General features: G+C 42.4%; 1 protein-coding gene across 2 annotated transcripts in view; it reads left to right on the top strand.

Annotated features, from left to right (window-relative positions):
• The first annotated feature begins 2,384 nt into the window (after window positions 1–2,384).
• rundc3b (RUN domain containing 3b) overlaps window positions 2,385–9,439 on the top strand; it is a 12,285-nt gene continuing 5,230 nt past the window's right edge. Inside the window, exons 1-8 of one of the 2 annotated variants that reach the window (XM_061777431.1) lie at window positions 2,411–2,609; window positions 2,926–3,041; window positions 3,830–3,945; window positions 4,044–4,177; window positions 6,077–6,162; window positions 8,102–8,191; window positions 8,570–8,650; window positions 8,728–8,902. In XM_061777431.1, coding sequence (XP_061633415.1) covers window positions 3,873–3,945; window positions 4,044–4,177; window positions 6,077–6,162; window positions 8,102–8,191; window positions 8,570–8,650; window positions 8,728–8,902 — 639 coding nt within the window. In that variant the 5' untranslated portion in view covers window positions 2,411–2,609; window positions 2,926–3,041; window positions 3,830–3,872. Of the gene's footprint in view, window positions 2,610–2,925; window positions 3,042–3,829; window positions 3,946–4,043; window positions 4,178–6,076; window positions 6,163–8,101; window positions 8,192–8,569; window positions 8,651–8,727; window positions 8,903–9,439 lie in introns of both variants that reach the window. The other variant, XM_061777430.1, reaches the window with a different exon arrangement.

Raw genomic sequence — 9,439 nt, 5'->3', positions numbered from 1 at the left:
CATTATGGAGCGTAAAATACGACAACGGAGACCCCGGACTGAAGCTGTACATCAACCAAGTATGGGAAAGAATTCCACCTACAAAGCTTCAACAATTAGTGTCCTCAGTTCCCAAACGTTTATTGAATGTTGTTAAAAGAAAAGGTGATGTAACACAGTGGTAAACATGAACCTGTCCCAGCTTTTTGGAACGTGTTGCAGCCATAAAATTCTAAAACAATAAAGTTTATCAGTTTTAACATTCAATATCTTGTCTTTGTAGTGTATCCAATTAAATATAGGTTGAGCATGATTTGCAAATCATTGTATTCTGTTTTTATTTGTTTAACACAATGTCCCAACTTCATTTGAATAGGTTCAGGGTGTACACCGCCTCTTGCCCGATGATAGCTGGGATAGGTTCCAGCACGCCCGCGATCCTTGTGAGGAGAAGCGGCTCAGAAAATGGATGGATTGATGAATGGGAGGAAACCGTAGTGCCCGGGGAAAACCCAACCAGGCACGGGGAGAACATGCAAACTCCACCCAGGAGGGGCCAGGGATTGAACCTCGGTCCTCAGAACTGTGAGGCAGACGCTCTAACCAGTCGTCCACCGTGCCGCCCGGTTTCCTCCCACATCCCAACAACATGCGCGGTAGGTTGATTGAGGACTAAATTGCCCGTATGAATGTGTGAATGTGAGTGTGAATGGTTGTTTGTTTCTATGTGCCCTGCGATTGGCTGGCGACCGGTTCAGGGTGTACCCCCCTTCCACCCGAAGATAGCTGGGATAGGCTCCAGCAGCCCGCGACCCTAGTGAGGATAAGCGGTAAAGAAAATGGATGGATATTTCATTCCTACATCCATGTCCTGTCCTGGTGGCTATTTTAATGGCTCAGTGTTACATCAGCAGAAACAATAAAGCCCAAATGATTACACATCATAAAGTCCAGAGGTAGATATGGAACAATAGATATACAATGGAGGGGCGTGTGGTGTCTCACAAGGGATGTGTGTGCCTCTCAATTTGTTATATCATACTATAAAAGTTTAGAATCTCCACATGATCAGTTTGCACGTATTTAAACCTTTGACATCTCAACTCCTTACCAGCAAGAGTGATGGAGAGGGAGATACTTGTTTTGTTTTGTAAAATACCATTAAGTGTGAATGTTTTTTTGTGTGTGTCTAAAACAGTATGTGCCCTGCAAATCGCCAAGCATTCACTCCAGGGTGTACCACGCCTCTCACCCAAAGTCAGCTGGGATAGGCTGCAGCACAACGTATACTGTCGAAAACAGTACAGTAATCCCTCGTTTATCGCGGGGGTTAGGTTCTGGTCTTTCAAATAAAAATGTGAGATGCGAGTAAGGAAGCTGAAGCTTCTGCCCCACCCTTTGCTTGTGTTCATTCTTTTTAACTTGTGGAGAGTGACCAATAAACATGTTCATTCATTCAAAGAGTAAAATAACTAAATTGCAGGCTACATCAGTAGAACGCCATTAACCGTAGGTTTGTTGAAAAAAAATAAAAAATAATAATTCTGTGTTAGTAGCACATGTTTTGACATTGACAATAAAGTAAATCTCATGACAATTGGTTAATAAATGGCCAAGTTAAGATTTATTTTAGTTTTAAAATCTGAAGTCAAGGGTAACAGTTTGTTTAACTATTATTCAAGTTACCGGTTAAAGGTGTTTGTTATCAAACATGGTTGCAAGATTTCAACATTATTATTTATTAAATATTTTAATTTTAAACTTTGGCACAGATTTGAGCAAGACTCAGGGAAGTTGATGCACATGATTTGCTTTTTCATAAAATGATGTGGCGGGCCGCATTTGGCCCGCGGGCCATGAGTTCGACACCTGTGCCTTAAATGAAGCGGTCATTTGTACGCTTGACTTCCTCAGTCATTATTTCTGAAGATATCAGAAATCACTTCAGACGGATGAAGTGAAGAAGCTACTCTTCCAACAGGTGGCGCAATACTTACACGTGCAGCTCAATACATCAGCAGCTCCGGAGTCATTTGAGGACACGAGCCACAATAATAACAAAAAACCACTCAAGACTAGGCCCGGAATAGACCGTAGATACAAGGGTGCCAATTGCAATGGTAAAAAAAAAAAAAAAAGGCGCATATGTATCTCATTTTGGAGGCCAAGTATTTATGTCCTTAGGTTTTCCGTGAACGATTTTCTCTTCACAAAAATGTGACGAGGAAAAATCTGCAATCATTGAAATTGCATCCACAAACGCGGAAGACATGATAGTTACACACTCATTGTGTTTACTGGGTAAAATCTCAGTTTACCCTACGGAACTTTGATGTTGCAAGTCCTAACCGGAAATGGCGTCGTTCCACCAAGAGTGTATCTTGATACTACTTCCGGGCCGAGCCCCCTTCCATCCATGCCGTGTGACGTAGGGGAACAAGAGACCACTAGCACAGTGACTCTCACCGGGAGAGAAGCAGACGGCTCGGCGTTGTGCGCACGGCCTCCGGCAGGCAGGCTGGCCTCGAGCCGGAGATGGCGTCCCTCGGCGCGGGGCTGCACTTCAGCCGCAAGCGGGCAATGGGGAGGAGCACGGCGGTGGAGAGGAGGAACCTGCTCACCGTGTGCCGGTAGGTAGCCAACATGACCATCCTCCTCCTCCTCATCATCACCGCCGCCACCACATCATCATCATCATGCTAAAATCAAAACAGCACACGAGCTTGACACACACCTGCATCTACCATCATCACACCTAATGTGATTTTTTTTGTGGCAGATGTCTCATTCAATGCGTTGTTTTGAAATAAAGTGACCTCTTCTGTTGTGAAGGCACAGTGTCCTAGTGATTAGCATGTCTTGCCTGACAGTTCAGAGGGTCAGCGTTTTCTTCCGATGTTTGTGTTGTGTTTCTCGGGATACTTTTGGCATTTTTTTCCCCCATAGGTGTGAATGGTTGTCTGTATGTGTCCTGGCATTGACTGGTGACCAGTCCCACGTCACACAAAGTCAGCTGGGATATGGAATGGAAATATTTCAGCCACATTGTAACATTCTTGACTGTAAGTATAAAGAGAGATTAAAAAAAAAAAAAAAAAAAAAAGTTAAAACAAAAATAAAGCAAAACTGCTCACCCTTTTACCCTTTTGAAGATGCATAACAGTCACCTAATGGAAAGTTTCTAAAGGAAACGACATATTACATGCAAGTAGGCGCTTAAGGTTTTGACTCATGTATCGGTCGGTGGTCTCAATGGAAACTAGATGACATTTGTGAGTGTGTTTTTGTGCATTGCAAACTCTGCTGCTAGGCAGCGGAAGCGAGAGAGAGGGAAGAGATCATCTAGTTGATGTAAAAGGTCTACAAACAACTTGTGCACACACACACACACACATATGCAACACTGCGTAGTCCATTGACCCTCACTCTTACCTAATTAGGTGCAATCTGATTAGACAGAGCCAGCTTATTGCAACTGGGAAGGAAAGACAACAGCTGTGTTATTGAGACAAAAGCCACCTTTTATCCATTTTCTATAGCGCTGTTCCTCATTAGCACCGCAGGTGAGCTGGAGCTTATCCCGGCTGACTTTGGGGGAGAGGCGGGGTACAACCTGGGCTGTTCGCCAGCAAATCACTGAACACATGTAGACAAACAAACTTTTACATTCACACCTCCTGTATGGACAATAATAGTCTTCAATGAACCTAACATGCATGTTTTTGGAATGGAAGCTGGAGTGAAAGCCAACATTTCCAAGTCTAAATCTCCATTCACATGTTTTGTGTGTGACCAGATAAAATCTCTGATTACTGATGTCTTGTTAATGCTCCACTCACTTTGCCTCCAGGTTTTCAGTGAAGACTCTCCTGGACCGCTCCTGTTTCGAGAGCATGGACGACTCATCTGCAGAGTTGGTCAACTTTGTGTCTATCTTGGAGCATATCCTCAACCATCGACTGAAAGGTTTAAAAAAATAACAACACACCAAAAAAAAACATAAGGTGAAAAGCAGGATCACATTTTTACAAACATCCACTCCTGTGTGTTTGTTTCTCTCTCAGGTCAGACAATGTGGTTTGGCTACGAGAGTCCTCGGAGTTTCTGGGATTTCATCAAAGCCGCCTGTGGTAAAGTCCCTCATAATTGCATCCGAAGCATCGAGTGTATGGAGAATGTGCGGTCATCCAAAGCTAAGGTGAGACTCAACTTCGAGCCAAAAGGGCCCATAATGAGGCATTTTTAGCCTACTTTGCATTATCCTCTTAGAAGCAAATAAAGAGAGGTCAGCCAGGAAAGATTGGCTAAGGACACAACCCAGTTTTACCCGATAGGACAAAAACAAACAATAGATGCAACACTATGGTGTTAGACCTCGTGCGTGTGGTCTCTTAGGACTTAAGGTTGGAAATGATTGTTAAAAAAATGTTCTTATTTATGATACCATTTTATGTACTTAGAAGCGTGAAACCCAACCTTTTCAATGTGTACCTCGAGTAACACAATACAAATTAGTTTATTAATCCCGTGGCTTTGCTATCAGCCCATATAGCAGATGATTGAGTATTTGGGATGTCAGCAGATTCTTCACTTATCAACATTTGTTGTCATCCTTCCATCCATTTTCTGAGCCGCTTCTCCTCACTAGGGTCGCGGGCGTGCTGGAGCCTATCCCAGCTGTCATCGGGCAGGAGGCGGGGTACACCCTGAACTGGTTGCCAGCCAATCGCAGGGCACATACAAACAAACAAACAAACAACCATTCGCACTCACATTCACACCTACGGGCAATTGAGAGTCTCCAATTAATGCATCTTTCTGGGATGTGGGAGGAAACCGGAGTGTCCGGAGAAAACCCACGCAGGCACGGGGAAAACATGCAAACTCCACACAGGCGGGGCCGGGGATTGAACCCGGGTCCTCAGAACTGTGAGGCTGACGCTCTAACCAGTCGCCCACCGTGCCGCCATTTGTTGTCATATTAGGGATATAAAAGTGGAAATGAGAGGGGAAGTATTAAAAACAAAGAAGGGAGATATGATATATAAAGTCTTGTGACTGACAACTGTCTTTTGAACACAATGGTCATCACATGAGAAGTAAAACTGTGAGTCAAGTATGACATTTCCAAGGAGTATTAGGGCCACACTGAGAAAACAAAATAAAGCAACAAAATGTTTTTTAACAGTCATCCCCCTTCATACATGCTGTTTATTGTTTGTGAATTCACCTATTCGCAGTGTTAACTTTAACTTGGGTTTTTAATGGAAATTATGGATAGTCTGCTGCATTTGCATATACCCTTTTTTTTTTTCTAAATCAAATAATCTGTAAACCATTTTGCCAAAGGACACACCCTCATTGCGTCAGTATGCCCATCTTGACGCAGGTCGGTCTGCCAAATTCGCAAACACGCCAGCGAGCCTTTCACTTGCACGAAAACCAACATATGCCACCATTTTCAACAGAGCATTGTGCAGTTTATGAAAATAGAGCCCTTAGACTTTTTTTCTTGTTAATCATGTAACATTGTTTTTTCTTGTAACATTATAACTTTATTCTCGTAATGTTTATGGCTTTATTCTTTTAACATTACAAATTGCTTGTAACGTTACAATTTGTTCTCATTTTATTACTAGTTTTGTGACATTACATATTTAATACTTTTTTTGTAATATTACAACTTTATTCTCATAACATTGACTTTTCTCCTAATATTACAACTTTATTAATCACCGCTTCCTTAGATTCATATAATTCCTTTCAAGAAACCCAAAGACTCTTATTCTGGAAACATCTTCTTTTCTCGCAGTATAATATAACGCTCCTCACATTAACATAACTTTTCTTCTCATTTTTTTAAGTCACTAGTTCTAATATTCCTTCATATAAATGAAATTATGTAAGTGATCGGATTCTGTTCCGATATGCAATAAATAGAGAGTAATGTGATTCATGGGGCCTGGAAATTATACCGACAAAAAGTTACCTTTGCTGTTCTAACCTAATTTTTGAGCTCTTCGGCAAAAGATTTTGAGAAGCAATTGCCAGGAATAAAATAATCATCTGCCACAATCTTTTTTTCTTGCCTCACCAGGGTCGAGCTTGGATCAGAGTGGTTCTCATGGAGAAGAGATTGTCTGAATACATCTCGTCCGCTCTCAGGGACCTTAGAACTACCAGGTTTGAGTGTGTAACTTGCGCACTCACAGCCCACAATTATACACGCTTCAAGCCTTATAAAAAAATCAGCCTGAACCAATATTGACACTGTCAGAAAGGTGTTCATTTAACAATATGTTTTTAGATTTTGTCTATAGTTTGCAGGAGGGTGGAACTAAGCCTCTAAGTATTATTGTTTTTATAGCAACATCATTTTTTGTTCAGCTCTTGTATTGGATCTCATTTAATTGTGCAAGTCCTAATGTTGCGAGCAGTAGGTGTTGCACATACAGTGAGTACGGAAAGTTTTTAGACCCCCTAAAAACTTTCACTCTTTGTTATATTGCAGCCATTTGTTAAAATCATTTAAGTTCATTTTTTCCCTCATTAATGTAAACACAGCACCCCATATTGACAGAAAAAAACCTAATTGTTGAAATTATTGGTGATTTATTAAAAAAGAAAAACTGACATATCACACAGCCATAGGTATTCAGACCCTTTGCTGTGACACTCATATTTAACTCGGGTGTTGTCCATCCTTAAAATGGTTCTACACCTTCATTGGAGTCCAGCTGTGTTTTATTATACTAATTGGACTTGATTAGGAAAGCCACACCCCTGTCTATATAAAACCTTACAGCTCACAGTGCTTGTCAGAGCGAATGAGAATCATGAGGTCAAAGCTCAGAGACAGAATTGTGGCAAGGCACAGATCTGGCCAAGGTTACAAAAAAAATTATGCTGCACTTAAGGTTCCTAAGAGCACAGTGGCCTCCATAATCCTGAAATGGAAGACGTTTGGGATGATCAGAACCCTTCCTAGAGCTGGCCGTCCGGCCAAACTGAGCAATTGGGGGCAATGAGCCTTGGTGAGAGAGGTAAAGAAGAACCCAAACATCACTGTGGCTGAGCTCCAGAGATGCAGTCGGGAGATGGGAAAAAGTTCTAGAAAGTCAACCATCACTGCAGACCACCAGTCGGAGCTTTATGGCAGAGTGGCCTGACGGAAGCCTCTCCTCAGTGCAAGCAAGACGCATGAAAGCCCGCATGGATTTTGCTAAACAAATACCTGAAGGACTCCAAGATGGTGAGAAATAAGATTCTCTGGTCTGATGAGACCAAGATAGAAATTGTTGGCCTTAATTCTAAGTGGCATTTGTGGAGAAAACCAGGCATTGCTCATCACCTGTCCAATACAGTCCCAACAGTGAAGCATGGTGGTGGCAGCATCATGCTGTGGGTGTGTTTTTCAGCTGCAGGGACAGGGAGACTGCTTGCAATCAAAGAAAAGATGAATGCGGCCAAGTACAGGGATATCCTAGACGAAAACCTTCTCCAGAGTGCTCAGAACCTCAGACGGGGCTGAAGGTTCACCTTCAAAAAAGACAATGACCCTCAGCACACAGCTAAAATACCGAAGGAGTGGCTTCAGAACAACTCTGTGACTGTTTTTGAATGGCCCAGACAGAGCCCTGACTAAAACCCAATTCAACATCTCTGGAAGACCTGAAATTGGCTTCCTACCAACATTCACCATCCAACCTGACAGAATTGGGGAGGAATTGCAAGGAGGAATGACAGAGGATCCCCAAATCAAGGTGTGAAAAACTTGTTGCATCATTCCAAAAAAGACTCATGGCTGTATTAGCTCAAATGGGTGCTTCTACTAAATACTGAGCTAAGGGTCTGAATACTTATGGCTGTGTGATATTTCAGTTTTTCTTTTTTAATAAATCTGTAAAAATTCTGTTTTTTTTCTGTCAATATGGGGTGCTGTGTGTACATTAATGTGGAAAAAATGAACTTAAATTATTTTAGCAAATGGCTGCAATATAAAAAAGAGTGAACATTTTAAGGGGGTCTGAATACTTTCCGTACCCACTGTAGTTCAAAAAGGTCTTAGCAATCACCCAAGTTTGTGCTGTTAGAAATGAGCAGCGATAATGTGTGATTGCAGGAAGTTTTATGAGGATGGGGCGATCATGCTGGGAGAGGAGGCGGGGCTTCTGTCCGACACACTCATTGGACTCAACACCATTGACTTCAGGTACTGATGCTGTTCTGCTTTGTTTCTTGAGACCCACTGTCAAATAGATTAGGTTAGAGGCACAGGAGTCAGGTGTAATGTTGCGCAACCAGTGTTGGGTGAACACACCTCCCGATTTAAAACATCTTGACCAATTTTGAAAATGTGAGATACCCTTCACATGATGAGGGGAAAAAATCGTTGTGTGCTTACTTCTCTTGCAGTGTGTGGTGTATTGAGATGACTAACCACGTCCAGTCAAGTGAAATTTATTAACATAGCCCTTAGTCACAAAAGAGTGGTAAGAGAAGTGGCAATAAAACAGGCCAGGGAGGTGCACTAGATCATCATTATGGGTTATGACGTAACCCACACTCATCCTGTCTTGTCTCTGTATAGCTTCTGTCTGAAAGGCGAGGGTCTAGATGTCGGCGGCCCCTCGGTCATCGACTATACGCCTTACTTGAAGTTCACTCAGAGGTACGTGAGATGGCCGCTGCGCGCAGTGTTGCCGCATGTGTGCTGACCCCGCAGCGGACATCACTCCCCCATTGCAGCGCAGACAGCATCAGCAGCGATGAGGAGGAATTGCGCACCCTGGGTAGCAGCGGAAGCGAAAGCAGCACCCCAGACAAGATGGCCACGGCCGCCTCCATCTTCACCGAGCAGAGCAACTTGGTCAGCAAGTGCAAGCGCTTTGAGCAGAAATATCGCATGGCGCTGGAGCAGAAGGTGTGTTCGAGCATAGATAAGAGTAACACATGAAAGGTGTATCCAGCGTGATATTTTATTACGAGGGGTAACAATAGGAACAACGACACTTTTTCAAAATGTTGTTTTTTCAAGGTTTCGAGTGCAGTGTTCTTCACCAAAAATCTGCTAATAATGAACACTTCCACAAAAGGTTTCATAATTGCTGGCAAAGCACTACTTTTGTGTAAATGAAGCTGCGTAATTTACTTCAACATAGTTCCTTGACAAGAGATCACCTGATCTTGCGTTGGCCTACGCACAAAAACTGCAATTAATGGAGGATAGAAAAAAGCAGGAAATAGGCAAATTCCGAAAAGCACAACACTCGTCACATATTACGAGACCAACTGAAACCTACATGAGCATATGAGGGAAGCAAGGAAATAACTCGAACAATTTATTTTTGCAAAAAAAAAAACTTCTCAGTTATGACCCTATTCTTGTAAATATTTTTGTCAAATCCTCTTATTACAAATTTTTGTTAGTATTACAGATGTATCCCTGTGAATTTAGGAT

The sequence above is a fragment of the Phyllopteryx taeniolatus genome, chromosome 6, assembly GCF_024500385.1.
Source record: "Phyllopteryx taeniolatus isolate TA_2022b chromosome 6, UOR_Ptae_1.2, whole genome shotgun sequence".
Lineage (NCBI taxonomy): Eukaryota > Metazoa > Chordata > Actinopteri > Syngnathiformes > Syngnathidae > Phyllopteryx > Phyllopteryx taeniolatus.
This window is presented reverse-complemented; position numbering and strand designations above follow the sequence as displayed.